Source organism: Xiphophorus couchianus, chromosome 5, assembly GCF_001444195.1.
Source record: "Xiphophorus couchianus chromosome 5, X_couchianus-1.0, whole genome shotgun sequence".
Lineage (NCBI taxonomy): Eukaryota > Metazoa > Chordata > Actinopteri > Cyprinodontiformes > Poeciliidae > Xiphophorus > Xiphophorus couchianus.
Genome location: NC_040232.1, coordinates 33,427,824 through 33,449,474, shown reverse-complemented (window position 1 = coordinate 33,449,474; position 21,651 = coordinate 33,427,824). Strand labels below are relative to the sequence as shown.

Below are 21,651 nucleotides of genomic sequence, written 5' to 3'. Positions count from 1 at the left end.
TTCCTCACCAACAGGCCTCAGGTGGTGAGAATAAGTGGCTCAACATCGTCCCCACTGGTCCTCAACACAGGCACGCCGCAGGGCTGTGTGCTTAGCCCAGCTCTCTTCACCCTGTTTACACACGACTGCGTGGCCATCCACCCCACCAACACAGTCGTGAAGTACGCGGACGACACAACAGTAGTGGGTCTCATTTCAGACAACAACGAGACCCACTACAGAGAGGAGATTCTGCAGCTCACTCAGTGGTGTTCAGCCAACAACTTGGTGCTGAACACAGGGAAGACCAAGGAGGTCATTGTGGACTACAGAAGGTCCAGGAAGACGGATCACACTCCCCTTCTCATAGATGGAGAAGTGGTGGAACGTGTGGACAACATCAAGTTCCTGGGCCTCCACATCACTTCTGACCTCTCCTGGAACACAAACACCTCCCACCTGGTGAAGAAAGCACAACAAAGGCTCTTCTTCCTCAGGAAACTGAGACGGGCTGGACTTTCCTCACGGCTGCTCGTGAACTTTTACAGGGCGATGATCGAGAGCATCCTCTGCCTCAACATGACTGTGTGGTATGGTAGCTGCACAGCACTGGAGAGGAAACAACTGACACGGGTGGTGAGAACAGCACAAGGCATTGTGGGATGCCCCCTCCCAGACCTGGACTCCATTTACACAGACCGGGTCAAGAAGAGAGCTGGATCCATAGCCATGGATCCCAGCCACCCGGGCCACAGACTGTTTGTGCCGCTGCCATCAGGCAAGCGGTACAGGAATATACGGACTACAACAAATAGACTGAGAAACAGTTTCTTCCCCACAGCCGTCAGAGCCATTACTCCCTGCCGCCCCCCCCTCCCACACATATCATAACCTCGCAGTCACACATACATATCCCCCACACAGCCATATTGTTCTGCACTTTGCACTGTCACATTATCTGTACTTTGCCATAATTGGACCTGCTGCTACTTCTTTGGTGTGGTTGAGTGCCTTTAGTTAATTTAGTTGTATATATTGTTATTATTATTATTGTGTGTTTGCTTATTTATACTGTATATATTTGACCTTTTGCACGGGAGCTGCAATGGAAATTTCGTTGAATTCTGTTCAATGACAATAAATGCTATCTATCTATCTATCTATAATGTGTCGGCTTTTCCTTTGTAAGGAGAGTTTGTTAATGATTCATGTTGCTGAGAGTGTGAGCCGAATTGAAATTCGCCCATTTTTCTGCTTTTGCTGCTTTTGAATTCAAACCATCAGCCGCAGCCTCCTCACCTGCTGATGCGATCAAGGCAGGAAGCTGTAATTTGCCACTCGGTTCTTCCAGATTGATTGACTTCCACTTCAAGTCGATTTGAAATCCCCCACAGAGCGACGCGTTCGATGTAGTCAGTCCATTCTGACGTCGCTCTCTCCGAATGTAGAATGTGTGACTCTCAAACTCGGAGGAAGAATACCTGAAATGTTTTAGGTACGCTGTGCAAAACGAGACATGAAAGAATTTATCCTTGATTCGATTTGCGTTAATGAATCACGCAGTGGCCGTAGAAATAAAGGGAGGCATGTTTGATCCTATTGATCAGTTTGACTGAATATTAACAATATCATTCCCTCTTCAGGATCCCAGAACGAAGCATAAGTTCAAGATCCACACCTATGGGAGCCCCACCTTCTGTGATCACTGCGGCTCTCTGCTCTACGGTCTCATCCACCAGGGCATGAAGTGTGACTGTGAGTAAAGACTAAATAAACTCTAAAAACTCTGAAAGGAAAGGACATCTGGTTATACTGTACAGTTTTAAATGTACAAGGTTTATGATTTTTAAATTCATTCTCGATGTTTTGCAGAAATTAGCTCTACATGTGTCCTCAGATGAGATTTATGTTTGTAGGTAGTCATAGTCCTGCACAGATTCTGGTAGGAAGTTTGATGTTCAGCTATAACCTGACATGAAGAACTTGTGGTATAAAAAGCTTTACACTTATTTTTTACTTAGACTACTTGACTATCCATACTGAAGTCACGAAACGGAGATTCACTTTGTGAAATGGCAAAACTTTTGTAACAGCATTGGCAATCAATCAATTACTGGAAATCGATTGACTGATGATTCCAATTTAAGGCGTAATGAAACACAACTTCTTAGTCTTCCAGGTTACTTTAGGTTCACACACCTGAAAAAGTAAGTAAAATCTCACTTTGTCAGCAGAATATCTTTTTTTTTTTAGTTCTAATGTGTAATTTAAGTGCTTTTACATTCACAGTCGACTTAAGATATTTTATAAAAAGACACACAACCATTTTGTTTTTCTTCAAGGACAGTCCAGCAAAATATTGAGAAGCTTGTGGAAGGATATCCAAAAACATCCAACCCTTGCTGTTCAGCTGAAGAGGCAACTCTGCACTAAATATGTGCAGCCTTAAAGAAAGTAATATGTATACATGATTGTACTTAGCAAAAGGAAGTAATTTTGATTACCATATATAACCTAAAACAGAAAACTGATTTGATGTCAGAAAAAAGTTTGGATTCATCTTTTTATAGACAGTACAAAGAGTAAACATTTGGTTCCCGCTGTATATCTTCATACATTTTTTTACGCCTTGCTAAAGCACATAGTAAGCTTTAAAGAAAAGCTACTAGCGAGGGATTTTACTAAGCAAACTGTGCGACCCAAATCTTTCTAAATGCTTATTTTCCCATCGTAAAGGAGCTGGTAGTCACAGGTATGCATTGATTCGCATTGCATAAACATTTACGCTTTTAGACCAGTAAGCAAGTTTTCGGAGCAGCATTCTTCCTAAACGTTGTTGCTGAGGCTGAATGGCTGGGCTCATTGCGTCCCAACATGATGAGACTCGTGAAGTCCTCCGTCTGAGCAACAAATTCCACAACAATCTGCTGCTTCTTAGGACAATCAGCACCAATACGATTACAAGCGAGGAGACTTTTAAACCCGAAAAACGTTTCTTCTCTGAAAACGACAAGGGACAGGCCGGTCTCACTTAAAATTGGGGGTACTGGGCTTGTAATACCAAACTCGGAAATCAGACATTATGCACTAACACAGATCAACAGAATATTTGCAGAAACAGAGATCGACTTCCAAATAGGGCTAAACAATCAGGTCAAAAGAAGTCAATCCTCTGAGATAAAACGACTGAATCACAACTCTCAGAGTAAGTTGTGAACTCGTGCAGCAGCATTATTAGTTGAGCATATTGTTGCCTAGATACTAAACCTGGCAGTTATACGAAAGGCTGCAGAAATCCCCTTGTCTTGGCTTGTTGGAGTGTTTCACACAGAAGTTGTGACTCCTGCCAGAGTGCTTTTCAGCTCCTGCTTGAGGTTGGCTAGATGTTTTGAAATTGGCAACAGGAGATCCTGACAGAGACCAAAATCACTAAATATGTTTCCATTCCTTTGCAAAAGAAAAAAAAAAAGTACTTTAAAGCGAAAGTATGTAACTTATATAAACATTATATTTCTTAAAACTGTCACAATCTCTAAGAGACAAACAAAAAACGTTGATCTCCTCTGGCTCCTCCTTGTGGTCAGAAACAACCAATTAGAGCCAGGAGGAGGGTCTTAGTGCTGTCAATCAAGCTCATGTTTTTTTTAACTATTTCTTAGGTTTGCATGTGTAATTATGCAATATAAATGGTTCTCAAATGTATTTATTTGCCTCAATAGGCCTCCCCAGTATATCAGTAGACCATTTGTCTTAAATTGTGCTGCAGTGTTTTCCATCAGCCATTAATCAGTAGGCAGGAAGACAAAATAGGAGGTTAAATATCCTACTGGAGACTGTTGAAGCTGTTTTTCATGGTTTTTATCCCACTGACCGAGTGACACGGCGACGTAATCGCTCTCAATCCCCGACGAGGAGGAAGGAGGGGAAGGGAGGGGCGTCGGCTCAGCTGCCCGACCGACAGGATGTGCGCGCAACCATCACAGCAACGACTTTGGGTCGTAACCTTGTTACCTCACGCCGCTCACCGAGCTTCCCCAAGAACAATCCTTCTCCGAACACGAAATGAGATTGAAATACGTCAGCAAAAACAGGCGTAGAAGTGGCTAAAGTAAACCTGGAAGTGTTTTTTTGTTTCCACTACACAACGCTGAAATATAAAACAAAATGAAAAGACACACAGGTGAACAGATTGCTTTTTGTAAATTGCTGTTTTGTCCCATTTTTGTTGCGAAGCCAGTTTTATTGCCGTACCTTTTCATGAAAACTCCACAGCGGTGTCGGCTCAGCCTGCCGCATGAACCCTGATCCCTCGTCTCCTCTGTGTTGCCCCTCCAGCCTGCGACATGAACGTCCACAAGCAGTGCGTCATGAACGTGCCCAGCCTCTGCGGAATGGATCACACCGAAAGAAGAGGCCGCCTTTACCTGAAATGTGTGGTCAGCGGGGATAAGCTGGAGGTCAAAGGTAAGGCCTGGAACCCTCCCTCTCTTTTAGCACTCGGTGAATTCAATGGGCTTGAATAGCAAATATAAATTGATTAAAAACATTCTTGTTGCTTGTGTAACTTGTTGTTGTTGTTTGTTTTTTTTGTTGAATTTGTAAGCCCCGATGGATTTAAACCCTTTATTTTTGTCTCAAATTCCTGGTTGTCTAATCTCACATAAACATTAAGAATCAATTTGGTTCCTCCAATAAACCTGAACTGCACTTTCCTCTGCCTTCACTCTTTTTCAGTAGCAGCCATTTTGTGGCCTGTTTGTCTTTTTAAACTACCACAATTTGCTTCGTGTTGCACAGTGATGCTGATGGAACTAAAAGCAAACTGAGTGCTTGAAATATTTATTTCTGTAAAAGACCCTCCAGTCTGAGGTGTATTGCAAACTTGTGACCTTTAACACTTGTAAAGCTTAAACCTTCTGATTTAAGTAACTTTCATAAACGTTATAATAAAACCCTCCTCTCTGAGTAATCTTTACCTATATATTTTAGGATTGAAGGCAATATCTCACCATGTGGATTAGAACCAGGTTTGAAACAAAGAAAAAAAACTATTGACCCGACATTTTAAGCCATCTTCAGGATCATATTGTTATCGACTATCACAATTAACGTGTCTAGCAGTGAATAAATGTACGACTAACATATGTTTTGTTCAAAATACAGATTCCTTTCAGGTACCTTCCTTCCTTGATTTTGTGCTTTCTCTTTCATTTTTAAACACTTGAAATGGAAAATGGCTAAGTTTGGTTCTTAGTCCCCCAATAACTTCCACACAGAAGAGTGTGGCCTAGTGTGTTCACTGATCGGATGGATCACATTTTTAGTTTCCAACCGGACTGGGTCAGTCAGGCCAAAACATTGGTTAATCTTTTTTTCTCTTCATTTTTATATTTTATATATATAATGATGATTTTATTGATCCACTCTAACAGAAATGTTTATGTAAATATGTCAAATTTATGTTGAGAAACACATTAGATGTTGCCCATTCTAAAGTTCGTCTTGACTGTTAATATTGCAACATTTTAAATTATAAAGTGCCTTTTTTATTTCTTTTGAGTACTTATCTGATACATATCTAATATTCCTGACATTAACAAAGTTTTTCTTGAGTGCAGACACACTAGGACTTAAATACCAAACTAAACCGTCCCCAACAGATTTCTTGGTGCGTCCCTTAGCTTCTGCTTTATAGTAATTACTCTAAAACCAGAATCTGTCGTCTTTCCTCATCAACTGCTTTGCAATCAAAAGGCATTTGACGTCTACTCTGTGTGAGCAAATCTGTGGCTGTCGCCGTCATTTCAGTCACTGATGCCTGTGTTTTTTTAACAAAACACCTACAGAGCTTATTAAAAGATTCAATGAGGCATTATTAATAGCATTTTTATGGAGTCAAATGATTATATAAGATGCTGGAGTGCATTTTCAAATGTCGCTGCTGTTGTGTGTTAAGTTACATTCACATCATCTTCATGTTTGATTGCGGTAAAGATTTTAGGAACTATTTTTACGTTATACAATCGTATCTCACATTAATCGGCGCAGGTGAAATACAGAAATCAAAAACAAGAATCGGAGCGGAAGAAATATGGAGCTCTTTTGCGACGTGACTCGCCAACCCGTTCGTTAAGTTGTACATTTTTAGTTCCTATTTTTCTCATACACGAGCAAAACCTTCACAGGAAGTGGAAGGTTTGATGCCCGATTCTCCTGGAAGAAGCCATTTTGCTATTTATTGTAAGGGGCTGCAGATCAGTCAGCTGTAATGATAGAGCATTAGCCCATTTGCTTGAACAACAGGGACGGCATGGAGCTGACGGCGAGCATCCGTTATCATTCAATTAACTGGCAGACAGGGGTCAGTGCACTGCAGGGCCCTGGCTCTGAACCTCACCGACTGATCGAATTGTCAGCAGAGGCAGCAGGGAGAACGGAGTATGATCGTGGCTTACGGTACATGTTAGGAAACGACTAATTGAGAGAGGAGGGGTAAAAAACGACATTTGTATGTGTTTGCTGTGCAAGTGGTTGGTTTATTCTGCACAGTTCTTCAAAAGCAAGGTGGCCTTGGACACTTGCCTTGGCCAACATTTCAGTGAATGAACGAGGCATCGATGTGCAACTGAATGCTTACCGACATTTCGGAAACTCCAGTCACGGATGACTGAAGAGCCAATCGTGTTTAAGTTAGAGATGCACCGATCCAATATTTATATCTGTATCAGTCCAAATATATATATTAAAAAAACCTAGAGCGAGTATTGCTGACAATCTGCCCGATCCACGAGGGCTGATCTGTTCAGTCAAAGTCATGGCTTATTATTTATTTTACATTATATTTAGAGTTTCTGTGCACTTTCTGAACCGTTTGAAAACTGTTTATATGTAAAAAAAAAAAACTGTTGCAGTTTATTATTTAAATGTTTGAGGTAGTCAACTTATTGTTTCTTTACTATTTATTTCACATTGGCTGACATATTCTAATTTTACTGACAGAACAAATTAATGTCCTTTTTATATCTTTGTCCAAGCTTGTGAAGCTATTGGTATATTTAAGTGTGCTGTACTGCTGCAGCGTTGGCAAATAAATTTGTAATTCAGTACTTTTATGTCTGTGAACATTTAAAGTCAAATCAGCTGGTTTTTTGGGGGTTTTTTAATCGGCCGATACTAAACGTCAGATATCTGTATCCGTATTGCAAGTAAAATAAAAAAAAAAAAAAAGTGGATTGGTGCATTCCTAGGGCTGCACAGTGGCGCAGTTGGTAGCACTGTTGCCTTGCAGCAAGAAGGTCCTGGGTTCGATTCCCGGCCGGGGTCTTTCTGCATGGAGTTTGCATGTTCTCCCTGTGCATGCGTGGGTTCTCTCCGGGTACTCCGGCTTCCTCCCACAGTCCAAAAACATGACTGTTAGGTCAATTGGTTTCTCTAAATTCTCCCTAGGTGTGAGTGTGTGTGTGCATGGTTGTTTGTCCTGTATGTCTCTGTGTTGCCCTGCGACAGACTGGCGACCTGTCCAGGGTGTACCCCGCCTCTCGCCCGGAACGTAGCTGGAGATGGGCACCAGCAACCCTCCCGACCCCATTAGGGACAAGGGTGAACAGAAAATGGATGGATGGATGGATGGATGGTGCATTCCTATTTTAAGTTCCTAGATTTTGAGAAAATTGAGACTACTGCAAGTTACTCTGTCCATTTTTTTAATGTGACATAAAACCTGCATTATTCAACCAAATAAGAAACCTATCAAACGAGGAAAACAAAAAGGATATAATTACCTGGGTTGGTTAAGTTCTAGCTCTTTATGTGATACTTTGCTGGAACATCTGGAGTTAATTTCAGCATTCAGTTCTACATAGTCCACATTTGTCTTTTTAAAATACAGACAGATAATAGCGATTAAAAACAATAAGTCTTTACACCTGGCAGTGAAATGCTAAAAATAAACATGATTGTTGACAGCTCTGTAGATGTTTGACGTTGCGTCACACATGCGAACACCGCATCAGATCAAGTTAAACCTGTCGCCTGCCGTTCTTGGACACATATTTGCCTTCCAAAGCCAGATAACGTGCAGATGCCTTTTGCAAAAGTGTCCTGAAACCATTTCGACCCGGAGGGAGCTCGCTTGGTCTTACTTACAAAGCACCAGTTCACTCACACACCCACAGGATCCCCCAGAAACACATTTTCCAGAGGGACTTTTTGCTGTTGGTGTTTGTTCCCCGAAGGGTCAAAGCTGCTTTGACACTCGGCAGGAATCTTCATAGCGTTGTGCAGGCGCTAAACTAGCTGGAGTTATAGCCATAAGAATTCAAATAGAGGTTTTAGTGTTTTGTGTTTATGTAGCCGTCCGTGTTCTGCCTGAACTAATATGAGCAAAATGCAGTTTTTGTTGACAAATTCCTCTTCCCTCCTTTAAACAGTCACATTCGTTTGGTTTATAGAGCCAGTTGCTAATATGATCCTTCTGGGTTTCTTGGCTCTTCTCTCCGAACAACATTCTTCTTGTTTTTTTTTTTTTTTACTCTGTGCTTAGACAGCAATCTGCACAACCACTGATGAAATCAAGTTTTTACACGCACTGCATAAAAAGACACAATTATTATTATTTTTTTATTTTTAAAGCAGATTCAGTTTTTCGTGTTTTGGGTCAGTTAGGTTAATAACCAACATTGGATAATGAGCTCAGTAGGTTTTTAAGAGAATTTTTAAAACTTTCATCAAATTCTCAAGTTGGTGTAGACTTAAGGTAGTATTTGGTAGAATTGCTTTTTAAACTGACACATTGTTCTCATCTTCCCACAAGTTTCTCAAAATAGTTTCCTTGAATTTTGCCTTCTTTTCTTTTGACAAAACTAACCTACTCAGGTTCTGATGTCGCCTTGCTTTCTAGCTCAGCAATCACATGTTCAGTTTGATTGAGATCAGGACTTTTAATGACTTGACAAAGTCAAAACATTGGTGTTGTTGCTCTTAAGTGCTTTTCGCAACTAGTTTGGTGGTATGTTCAGGCTCAAATGGAAGACCCGTTTGTGCCCAAATATTAAGTTAATGGCTGATTTCTTGAGATATTGCTTCCATATTTTCACATAATTGCTCTTTGCTTGCATCACAATCTGCTTTATGAGGTCCACTTGGCCCTTCTGCAGCGAAACACCCACACAGCGTTGATTCAGTGTGGGTGTTTGACAGTTCGGACGGTGTTCTCAGGCGTTGAAGCTTACCTCTTTTTACTTCAAATGTAGCATTGTGGTGTTTATGGGTGGCCTGAATTTCAATTTAAGCTTAATCAAAATACAGGAAAATGAACATATTTTTCCTGTAGTCCATTTGACTCCAGTCTGACTTTTTCACCTAGAAATTGAAATAATAGCTTCTTCCTTAGCAAGTGGCCTTTTAGTCCAAAGGGTGCAAAACTTGTTCCCCATGATAAACTAGCCTTATTACCGGCTTGTGCTAGCATCTTCACAAGGCTTTTAGTGCTTGGTTCATGGCTCTTATGAGCATGTCTTACAAAACCCAAAGGCAGCAGGCACTAAAATAGTGAACGTGTTGGTAAGAAATGTAGTGCAGTCCTCCTGCATCGAGCTTGTAAAATAGTCTTCATATTTCCCAGACGCAGTCAGGAGCTGCCTGTTCCTCATTGAACATGAATGAGAGGAATGAAATGTTTTTCAAAACTTCACTCACAGATAAGTATGCCTCCTTCATCTGTAGCCTTAAAAATCTTGCCACCCCCTCTATCTGTTCTAGTACCGCCCTGGACAACCGCCCATGTAGCCCATATCAAAAAAACACCAATCTGTTGGTAATTTGGCAGTTTTCTTTTCTATTTGTTTAAAGGCATAGCGTTCTGACAAACAAATCTCATAAATCTTCCGTTACTGCGGCATTCACTAAATAGAAATTGTTTGCATACCTTTATGTAATGACTTAAGGTTTTAGTCTAAACAAAACTGAGATAATAAGAAAAACCTTTTGTACAGTGAATGTACAGTACATGTCTGATTTAAGCTGTGTGTCTTTAACCTTATGCGCATCTTGAAGCACAGACCGCTGTGTATAGTCCATTTCCAAAACTTCCATGCTGATTTCACACCTGCGTGTGTGTGACCATAGAAGTGTGAAAAGCATGTGTGCGTTGCTTAGGCGGCGGGAGGGGAACCACTATTATCACCTGCTCCATGTTTGCTTTGTGCAAAACCGACTGATTACCGAGGATCTACGGCGAGTCGTATTCCTGATGTGAGCTCATGCATGCTGTCCCGTTCGTGTTCATTGGTCTTGTGTCTGTGGGTAGGTGTTTGTGTGTAGAACTGCTGTCCCAGGCTGCGGCCCACTCAGGCCAGATTGCACTTCAGATTTCATTAGCTGCTGTGGATGTCTTGCAGACAAGCCTGCCAACAGAATTGTGTTACATGAAGATGCAGAGCGGCAAGAAGGTGTAGCGGATGACAGGGAGAGAGGAAACTTTACATCATGGACAGTTTTTACAACACAAGTGTAATCCGTTTGTTAGGGTGTACCCGCCTCAGTCCGTATAAACAGGGAGTCCGTACACCCTTAGAAAGTCTCAAATCCATGTACTGTATCTGACATTAAAGCCTTAAAGAGCGCTGCCCACCATAAATGATGATCCGGGTGGAACACGGTGCGCTACATCATAAAACATAATTTAACGAAGCTTCGAGGCAGATAAATTTTCCTCGAGGAATTTTAATAATCGAAGTTCTCGAATCATTCAAGGAATCGTTTCAGCCCTACACAGGTCTTAAATTTTGTTATAGCAGAACTATTACATTTTTTTCTCAGGATTTTTCTGTCAGGCTAAAGTTTGAGTCACCTGCACACATCTTTATTCATTCTGTGACTCGAGGCGGTCGAGGCTAACGCTAATTAGCTACACCTTTAGTAGCTAGCTAGCTAGCTTTTTTACATCCATCATCACTAAGTTCAGATTTATGGCCAGTTGATCATCTTTTGTACATTTCTGTTGGAGTCTTAAATTGAATCCATAATGGTCTTAGTAAGGTTTTGAATTTGAGTTGGTGAAACCTGAAGAATCCCTGATATAGTTGTCAAAAATCCTGGGGTTGAAAAGGCTCATAATGGACAATAAATAATGGCAGAACGTTTTAGTGGGTGTCTACCAAACAAGACAACTGATCTTACAGAATAAAAGTGACACAGTGTCTTGCAAACAGTCTTCAAACCACTTGAACTTTTCACTTGTTGTCACACTGCAACCACGAACCTCATTGTAACTCGTTGGACTTTTATGATTGCCTGACATGTCGCAGAGCATAATTAATTTTTTTTAATCCCCAAAATCTGAGAAGTGTCCCATACATTGCTATTTACTCCTATACTCTAAAGAAAATAAAATCCCTGGGTTTAACTTGGTTAAACTAGGGTTTAACAAAACAGGGAAACATTTCACTCAAAACCAAATCCCCTCTCATTAAATTAAAAGATTAATAGGTCAGCTGAGCCAAAAAAAAAAACCTCTTTCAAAAACCAATGAAAATTTAATTTGCTTCAAATAGCAGTTTGTATCCTGTTTGACTGAACTGAAATTGGTTCAAATGAGAGTTAATAGAAAAATTAATTCTGAAAATAGTTTCTTTTTGATTAAGGTGGTTAGTGGCTAATGTTATTTTATGTACAAAGTCGTATTTCTGAAGTAATTTTATTGAAACAAACTGGCAAGCAAGTGCAAGCAATTACTTCAAAAACATTTCCTCCTGCTTATTAATTATTTTTGCTCGAGTTTCCCCGGAATCCGTATTTTGTATGAACATTTTCCTGACTTGAAGACAGATATGAAATGTGGGGACTTTTGACACCGTGAAACAAAACGAAGAGGACGTGAAACCAGAAAACACACATTCAGTGACGGCCTCCAAGTCATCAGCTGGCCAGAGCCAAAATGTCTAGCAGGAAGTGACATGGATGCCAGGGGAAGCAGCTGGTCTTAAAACCCCATACATGAACTCCAGGCCAGACAATCAGACTTTTTGGCTACAGACACTCAAATAGCTAAATTAAATAATGACTCACCCAGAAAAAAAAAAAAAAGAGAGAAATTAGTTTACAGAATCCAAAAAGGACATAAGTTGTAAGAGTTTGCTGTTGTTTGGGGTGGAAAGAAATGGAATTGGGGAGAAACTCAGCAAGACAAAATGTTTGTTTTTTTTTTGCTAGAGGATAGACATGACTCAGCTTGTTTCCCGCTGTTTATATTGTACTGCTACACTGATCTGTCCTCTGTTTGGTGGAGCTGAGAAAGCCACCCTCGTATTTGTTTCAGCAACACTATTGTTCATTTATTCAGAGCCAATATCCCAGGGAGGGATATTCATTTGGAAGAGGGCATTTTCCCCCCCTTAGTTTCTCATTTATTCTTCACACTGGGGGAATATATGAGGACATGCACAGAAACCTGCGGGAGCCGCTTGCTCCTTTTGGGTTTTGTGAGAGAAACTGCTAATAAATACACAAATACATTTTGCTCTCTTGTTGATTTGCACAGTTTTGCAGGGGGAAAAAAACAATGAATTTATAAACCACCTTATTTTAAATAATTTATCTAGTCCAGTGTATAGAGTTGGATTAAGGACCCAGATGTTACAGTTCAAACCCGTAGAAGTCTGCAGGCAGTTTTTTTTCCATTTGTGAGAGAGAGCAGTAGGCGTTACCGCATTGCACTGCAAAAACACAAAATCTTATTTTCAGTGTGGTTTTTAGTGCAAATATCTTACTAACTTACAAATAACTTTTCAGCAAGATAAAGGAGCTTGTTTTAAGTAAGTAACTCCTTAATATCGGTGAAAAAGAGCTGCTGGCAGATTATTTCACTTATAACATGGGAAAAATGTTTTGCTATAAGTGAAATAATCTGCTAATGGAACTACCTCCTTTTCATCATTATTAAGGAATTAATGACTTAAAATAAAGTCTTATTTCATTTTGACATGTTAGTTTAGTCTTTTTTCAAGTGTACTAGACCAGAAAACACATGGTTAGCATGTTAAGTAGTGCATGTAGATGCTTAAGGGAGATGCTGAGATTTCTTAATCCATTATGGACAGAGTTACATTGACTTGAGTAACGTTTTGGGGAAAAGATGCTCTTAGGAGTATTTTTACTGCATTGTAGTTTTTACTTTTACTAGAATAACTTTATTATAAAGTATCGCTACTCTTACTTGAGTAAAATTTTGTTTTTGTTGACTGATCATAAGATTTCCATGTAAAGAAATTGATTTGTAAAAAGTTTTATTTTGCCTGATTTTGTTATTTTGTAGTTATGATATTCATGTAAATTATTTTCATTTTGTTCTCTAAGCTACTTAAATTTTATATTCCGATTGATGTTTTGATCAGTTACTCAGTACTTGAGTATCCTAGTTTTCAGTCATACAAAAAAAGATAAACTTATTTCTTTTTGTGAAGAAAACAACTTCTGCCTCAGATTCTAGGAAATACAATATCTAGTGTACATCAGTCCTTACAGTCAAATTGGTAAATCAGCTATAATACGGCAACCCTAATAAAATAAAGACTGAAATTTAGGTGTAGAGTTACCGTCTCTGTCCAAATAATTTTATTTTTTTTCTGATTGCATCAAAGCTTGTTTGAGCGGAGTCTGCCGGTTTCCAAATGATGATCGCCGTCCAGCGTTCTGCATGCCTGCGCTAACTCGGCAGCCTTGCTTCGCAGTAATTTCCATTTCTTTGTAGTGTCTGATTCAGTTTGCACAGAATCCAGCAGTCTCTTTGGCCAAGAGAAAAATTCACTTAGAAATTCAGTTATTAGATTTTTCTCCAATGAGTCAGAGTTGCAATGACGCAGCCGATGGCACTTGAGATGGAAGTGGAGCCGGAATCTTTCCAGCTCGTAACTTTTTAGCTTCTGCAGTCGGCGCGTTTTTGGCTGCACGACCGGGAGGCTTCAGCGGGTCGGCAACGCCGAGAAGATATTATTAGTAGCACACAAGCAGTAAAAATGAGCAGTTATCATTTACTGCATGCTTTCTATGCATTGTTACTCATCTGCTTGTAGTCAGATGAAGGAAGGACAGTAGCTTCTTTTTCAGTCCAAGTGAATGCATCTTATAGATAAATGAGAGCTGAATTTGTTGACAGTTTTTTTTTCTCTGTGTGACAAAAATCTCTACGTGTCTGGTAGAAGAAGTAGAGTTACTAAACAGAACTGTGCCTGGCTAAAATCTCTCAAACCCTTCTGGTAGGATGTGTTGTGGTTGAACTTTGGTCACAATTCCAAAATGTATTTTTGACACAAAAACGACACCAAACACCGAACTCACAGGGAAGCATGGAGATGGCGTCACCCTGATCTGGGGTAAATTTGTTAAGGTAGAAATTCAGGTTGTTTTTTTTTTGTCAAAGTAAAATGAAAATATGAAGTTCTAAATATTAGTAAATTTTGATTCTTATACCTCCAAGTTTCTTCTACTTAGCAAAAGGTGAGAACAGAGTAAATTCTTCAGTGTCACTCCGACTCGATGGCTTCATTCAACAAAAACACTAAAGTCCAGAACTAAATCTGAGTGATCGCCTGACGAGCGGTCTGGTTGTTTCTCAAATTCTGACAGGTTTGGAAAATATTTGCCCCCTAATAGACCCGATGTTGAAATTGAATCGAAATGTGTTTTAAATGTGTTTTAAGAAGTTAATAGTACAAAGCCGTGCACGTTTATGTGTCCCAGTTATTTCAGCATCATTTAAAAGCCTGCCACAATAAACCAGTTCATCAATTAGTAACATGATGGAATAAAAAAGAGCTTGATGATTTCCATTCAGATGATTGATATGTTTTAAATTTTGTTTACAAAGACTTAATAATTCATTTCATTTAAGGTTCTGGTTGTGTGTGGTTTTTATTTACTGTATTTATTGCTGTATTTCTTTCTTTTTTTTAATCTTCTGTTAAAGATTAAATGTTCTTTAAAAAATTTAAGTTTATTAGTCTTTGAGAGGGCAAACTTGCATTATTATGTGATTAACATTTTATAACTTGAAAATGGCCTCAAAACAACAATATTGTCCTTTATAGCAACAATTTTTGTGACAATTTCACGTCCAACAAAATGTATCATGACAAGCCTAATTGTTTATTTTTCTCAGAGCAGACTGCTTTCTTTTTCCATTTGAACTTTACATGATGAATGTCACTTTGAAGATAGCTTAAAATAATTTATTATGGTCTTTAAAAACCTGGTATTTTTCCACGGATGTGTCCACTTTTGAATTCTATTGTTTGCTGACGTTTACGGGGCAGCGTCGTCCGAGAACGAGACATTATTCTGCCTCTGCACAAGCGTTTCCACTGCGTAAATAAAGCCTTTTGCAAGAATACATCGGACCGCGGGGACGATTTTATTATCGGAGCTTGCTAGAACTTTCCCAAAAGCTTCAGAGATTCATTTTCACGCGTTTTAACTTTGAGAAGATGTGTCATTTGAGAAATGATCCGGGGAGCGCAGTGGGACACAGTGGGCCAGACGTTGCTTTTTTTTCCCTCCCTCCCTCTGTCACACTAACAGATAAATACACATAAAGGCGACGTTCCTGTCCACAGTGTCCCCACGGAGTTCAGGGCAACAGCTGAACTTTGTTGCTGAGGGACTTCAGGTGCCAGACTCCCAGAAGTCGTGTTGTTGGTATTCCCACTGTGTTTTCCTGCCTCAGCTCCCTCCTCTCAGCTTTTCTCCTCTGCCTTCAACACATGAACCCACCTTTCATCTCTCCAGTGCTTGCCAGTCCTTCTTTTTGTCTGTTTCGCTTCACCTTGTGTCTCAGAACAGCAGCTGACGCGCATTTTCATTTTTGACATCATTTTTCGAGCGTGAACTTGAGCGCCCTGTTCGTTTCAGTGGGAACGACGTCTTCGCAAAGGATAAAATAACAGTGGAAGAAAAATGCGCAAGTGGAGTTATAGATCTCATAGAGAGCAGATTGGATTTCTTTCGCAGTGTCAGCAGTTATGGCAAACCTAAAAGCTTTTTGGTTTTTTTGTTGTCATTTTTGACTAATTGGTTAAAGAGAGAGGGTCAGCGGCTTGAAAAGGGCACAAACGCTCAGTTTCCCCTGTGAGGCACGATGGGTTGAAAAGAGCGTTTCTTCCATGCTCACATCGACTTTGTTTGATTTGTCCCAGAAAGTCAATGCATGGTGCCGTCTGAGCTGAATTAGACAGTCTGGGATTTCCCCTACTGGTGACAAGTGGAAACACAATAACCACCAATTGTGTTTCCTGTGAGCAAGTAAACCCCAAGATGTTGCAAGACAGTTAAAATTTGGCAGATAATTTATATATTCAGTCTGTAGAGCAGGGGTCTCAAACTCCAGTCCTCGAGGGCCGCTGTCCTGCAACTTTTAGATGTGCCTCTGCTGCACCACCTGAACAGAATAATTAGGTCATTAAGGCTCTGGAGAACTGATCTACACAGGAAGGAGGTAATTAAGCCTTTTCATTCCAGTGGTTTGTACCTGTGGCACATCTAAAAACTGCAGGACAGGAAATTCGTGGACTAGAGTTTGACACCCCTGCTGTAGAGCCATCAAAAGGTTTTCAGCATCACTTCATTGTCTTTCACACAACTAAAAATGATTTCAATGCAATCATTGAAATCTTTTATATTGATTACTGCGCTTTGTCTCGGCCATGTAGACACTATTTTGGCCCTTAAATCTGAACTGTGTTCATAGCCAAAATATGCTTGTTTTAATTTCTCTCTCAGTTCCTCATAACATCCATCTGAACAATGTCCATTTTATTTCTAAATATCATACGGGGGCGGGGACTTTTGCATATTTGCAGCTGGAATCTGAAGTATGCAAAAAATAACTTGTAATACGTATGGAGTAAGAGCTACTGAAGATATCAACTTACATCAGAAATCATTCAAACATGTTATGTGTAGAGCAGAGTAAACGCTGTCAGGATTGACAGCGCTAAGACCCTCCTCCTGGCTCTGATTGGCTGTTACTGGGAGCACTTGGAAAAGATGGAAGAGTTGAATTTTGTTTGCATATTATCCGTCTCATATCATTTTTTTCACAATCAGTGTTGCCATAGTTACATTGAAAAAGTAACTTTAATCGGATTACTGGTTGCTCCTTGAAAAAGTAACTTAGTTAGGTTACTGATTACTTGATTTGGAAAGTAGCTATGTTAGATTACCAGTTACGTTTTCAGTTACCTTCAGCAGCTGCTGACAACCACCCACCTTCACCTGTGAAAATTGCATTGACCTTTGCCAATACTTACTCACTTAATTGCAAGTCATGTTGTAATGGTAACATCAACTATATATCTCCACTTACAAGGTTGAACTGAAGAGGAGATTGCTTAATGGTTACAACAGTCTCCAAAAAAAAACAACAACAAAAAAACTTAAACACAAAAAGTAACTTTTGCATTTTTGTCTGTTCCACTATTGTCTGGAAAACTCTGATTAGGACTTGTTAGTTTTGTCTTATTTCAAGTGTGCTAAGGTATTTGCACCAGGAACCAGACCAAAAATACTTAGTATGTAATATAATACCAAGTATTATATGTATGTAATGTCGGTCCCTTTATGTCTCAGTAACAGGACAGGAAGTCTCAGGGGCTCACGGTTCAACCACGCAGCCATGCATTCATGTTGCTTCTGCAGGGAATTTCAGTCCAATGTGTGTCGATAAACACAGAGTGTGTGTGTGTGTGTATACATATACCTGACTGTATGCAGATGCCTGTGTGTGCTGTAGTGTAGTGCATGTCTGGCATTGCTCCAAATCTCAGCGCTAATGGAGTGCTAATGTCCCCAGTGTGCCCTTGTTTACTTAATAACTACATATGGGAGGACAAGACGGGAGCCTTCGCCTACTTAAGCATGACACAGCTTGCATGTCTGACTCACTGTTCCCACAATGCCTCCCTGCGTTTGGTCCTTTTATGGCTCAGAAGCAGGAATAATCCTCATAGGCTGCAACTTGTCATTTGATCGAGAATCCATCGATTTAATTTTGCAGATGTTCACCTGTTGATTAAAATTCAGTTTTTTCATTTTCCCAACATGACCAGCCTGTGGACTCTAGCTAAACATTAAACAGGACGTCCGTGTGGATAAGAGAGGAAGTGCAAATATAATGAGCCCTTCTTTTTATCAGCATGCTTACTTATGATCAACTCGCTCAGATTACAGCCTTCTGGTCAGAAGTTTACATACACTTCACTTGAATGCTATTTTCATTCTAGACTTTGAAGGACTATTTTCTAGGATGAAATAATTATGCAACTTCAAAACTGCACAGATTGCTGACTTTTGATCTCAGAAGATTGAAGTCAAAATGTATTCATTTATTTTTTCTCTCTCTTTTTTTTCCAGTGGATGTCACACAAAAAAAATACATCTGACAAAATATTAGTGGTGTTGTAAATTTTGATATTTGCGTATCCACTGTATGCTGTCTCGTCTTGGTTTTAGCAGCCAGGTTAAACGTTACTCCTCATTCTTTGTCTCTTTCAGTTGTTGAAGGCAAAAACCTCATTCCCATGGATCCCAACGGCCTCTCCGATCCGTACGTCAAACTCAAGCTCATACCGGATCCTAAAAACGAGACCAAGCAGAAGACCAAAAGAATATACTCCAACCTCAACCCCAAATGGGACGAGACCATAGTTTTGTGAGCACCGTTTATTTACCGTCTTCTCTCTGTTCTGTCCTTCATGGAGCTACGAGACAGTGTCTGAAATTTCACTTGTCATTGCCTAAAGTAATCATGGAGTTCAGAGGGAATTAGTTATCAGGAAGTTGTAGTTTGTACCCAGGGTTTCCCCTCGGTGTATTATAAGCCTGGCGGGCCACCAGGCTTTACTTGTGCCCCAACAGGCTTAACGTTACTTATTTATTTAAGTTTCTTTTAAAATGTTTGCATTTTCTAAGACTTTATAGTTGGTGTTCAGATATTGATCTTCCAACAACGCATAATTATCAAGTGATATTTTCAAATTTCCTGTCAACTTTAAACATTTTTTAACTCAAAAACACGACGGGCCGCTGGATGAATGACTGCCGAGCGCCGACTGCCGGGCTCAGCGAGTTTTCTAGGGGAAACCTTGGTACCCCGTTTTTTCTTTTCTTTTTCTTTTTTACTTCACAATGATTATGATGTGCTTTCCAGCAAGCTGAAGCCTTCGGACAAAGATCGCAGGCTGTCTATAGAAGTGTGGGACTGGGATCGGACCACCAGGAACGACTTCATGGGATCCCTTTCCTTTGGCGTGTCGGAGCTCATGAAGTCTCCTGCCTGTGGCTGGTAATGTTGGCATTCTTGATTATCGCTTCTGTAAACCGTAAACAAAAATAGTTTGAGACCTTAAGCCGTCTCACCAAGTAAATACTCCGATATTTATTAAATAAAAAACTGTAATTATATTTGAAGAAAGTGACTTTTGCTCTACTTAGCAGTTTAATTGTTCTACACAGACATTCTTCTAATATTTCGTACTTATTCCTGTTATGTAGCCTTAGCTTACTGTTTTGTGTTACAACCCCAAACTTAGTTACATTTTATTGGGGTATTTTATGTCATATATTGGCACGAAGTTGAATGTAAATATAAGATCAATTTGTCTGTTTTATTATTTGCATATTTACTCAATTTAAGATCATTGGAGAAATAGCTGCTTACCTTTTCAAATATTTCAATTCTTTTCTTTGTGTTTCCTTCCTCTTTGTTCTTCCTACGTGTGTCTGGTTCTTTAGGTTCAAGTTGCTGTGTGAGGAGGAGGGGGAGTACTACAACGTCCCCATCTCAGTGGAGGATGATGGGAACGACGAACTGAGGAAAAAATTTGAGGTGAGGATCGCTTTAAAATAGTCTCCCCTCTGTTTTCCTGTTAGTTTTTTTATGTCACTTAGCGTGTTGATATTTTTCCAGCTAATGTCTTTGTCTTTTGACATGGGAATTTGTTTTGCACATGTACAGTTCTGGAAAAAGCGAAGAGACCTCTGCACTGATTTCTGAACTCTTCTTGATTAAAACCTTTAGTATTTTTGCTTCTAAACGAATATGAACTTGTTTTCTTTGCATCTTTGTTGTTATTTTTGATCATTTCTCATTTTCTGCAAGTAAATGCTACATTTTTGCTTGGAATTTCAGAGACATGTTATCAGTCGTTCATAGAATAAAGAATAATGTTAATTTTACTCAAACGTAGACCTATAAGAAGTAAAATCAGAGAACTGGTCATTTTAAGTGTTCTCTTAATTTTTTTTTTTTACAGAGCTGTATATACTTATCTAACATTAAAAATACATTTCTAATAGTAGAGCAGCCAGTGCCAAACAGTTTATTCTGCTTCATCAAAATATTGACAAATTGATTTCTCACTTGAAACTTAAATTGGGTTTGTTTTTTCGAAACAAAAAGTGTTTGTCACACTAAGTCAAAAGGCTACTTCAGCACTTTTTTACTCAACCAAAAGTAAAATGTAGCCGTCCAAGAAATGACTCCAGTAAGACCAAATAGGAGGATTTGGTACAGCAGATACTCGAGTACGAAGTGATTGATCAAAACATCAATGACTTCATATTTAAAAGTTACATCATCAGACGGACCACGATATAAAGTTGTGTGGAAATTTTGTCATTTTGATGAAAACAATTCAGATCAATTGCATGATTACAAAATAATAAAGTCAGGGAAAAGAAACACTTTTCCACATCAATTTCTTTCAAAGTAAAACTTATGAACCTTTAACAAAAAGCTGCAGGTGTGCGTCTGGTGAAATTTTGGTTAAAACACGTTTGTTCTTCATTCAGTGACGTTACTCTCAGTGGCTAGAGAATCCAGAAACTTCGCTCAGGTAAAAGTAGTGATACATAGTAAAATTATTCAAGTAAAAGTAAAAAATTCTCATAAAAGTACAGTTTTTTTTTTTCTTCTTCCAAAACGTGACTCAAGTAAATGTAACTGTAACTTTGATGGAAGGGTTAGAACTGGACTGCATAAAATGGCATTTAAACTTTCTTCTCCTGCCACCTGGATTAACATCCAGAGGGATTTAACGTGGTCGCCCCCTTAAATTTGGGGTGATTCAAGTCGGCTTTAAAGGACAGGGACATCAGCTTACGTGTCTCATGTAACCTCTCCAATGCTGTGTGATGTCTGCAGAGTATTTTTCATGAAATGTGAAACGGTTTGTGTATTTCGTCTCGTCGTGTGTTTTATGCTGCTTTCTCGGCCAGGTCTCTCTTGGAAAAGAGGTTTTAATCTCAATGTGCTGTTCCTGGTTAAATAAAGGATACACACGCACGCGCCTGCCCACCCCTACACACACACACACACACATCCATAATTGATCCAACTGCCCTGAGCTCAGAATCATGTTCAGGACGGTTATCAGATTGTCACCGAGCTCCACAGCTGTTGGCTCACTCACCATGTGGCAGCTGTAGCTGTGGATGTTCTTACGCAGCTCATTGTCTCGTTTATACTCTTGTGTCCACAGCCGTCATATTTGTTGCAAAAATTAAATCTCTATTTTATGTCAGCACATCCACCTTTTAGTATGTTTCTTCAGTGAAGACACCCAGCTGCCACATGAATTAGATCGTATTTTACTGCTAGGAAATCACGCTTCAAAGACAGTA

The 21,651-nt window shown here is 39.6% G+C and overlaps 1 protein-coding gene across 2 annotated transcripts in view; it reads left to right on the top strand.

Annotated features, from left to right (window-relative positions):
• Positions 1-21,651, top strand: part of prkcaa (protein kinase C, alpha, a) — a 142,550-nt gene that overhangs the window by 78,904 nt on the left and 41,995 nt on the right. For both annotated transcript variants that reach the window (XM_028016886.1, XM_028016885.1), the window contains exons 4-8: positions 1,623-1,734; positions 4,315-4,443; positions 18,523-18,679; positions 19,178-19,312; positions 19,762-19,855. In XM_028016886.1, coding sequence (XP_027872687.1) covers positions 1,623-1,734; positions 4,315-4,443; positions 18,523-18,679; positions 19,178-19,312; positions 19,762-19,855 — 627 coding nt within the window. The remainder of the gene's footprint in view (positions 1-1,622; positions 1,735-4,314; positions 4,444-18,522; positions 18,680-19,177; positions 19,313-19,761; positions 19,856-21,651) is intronic.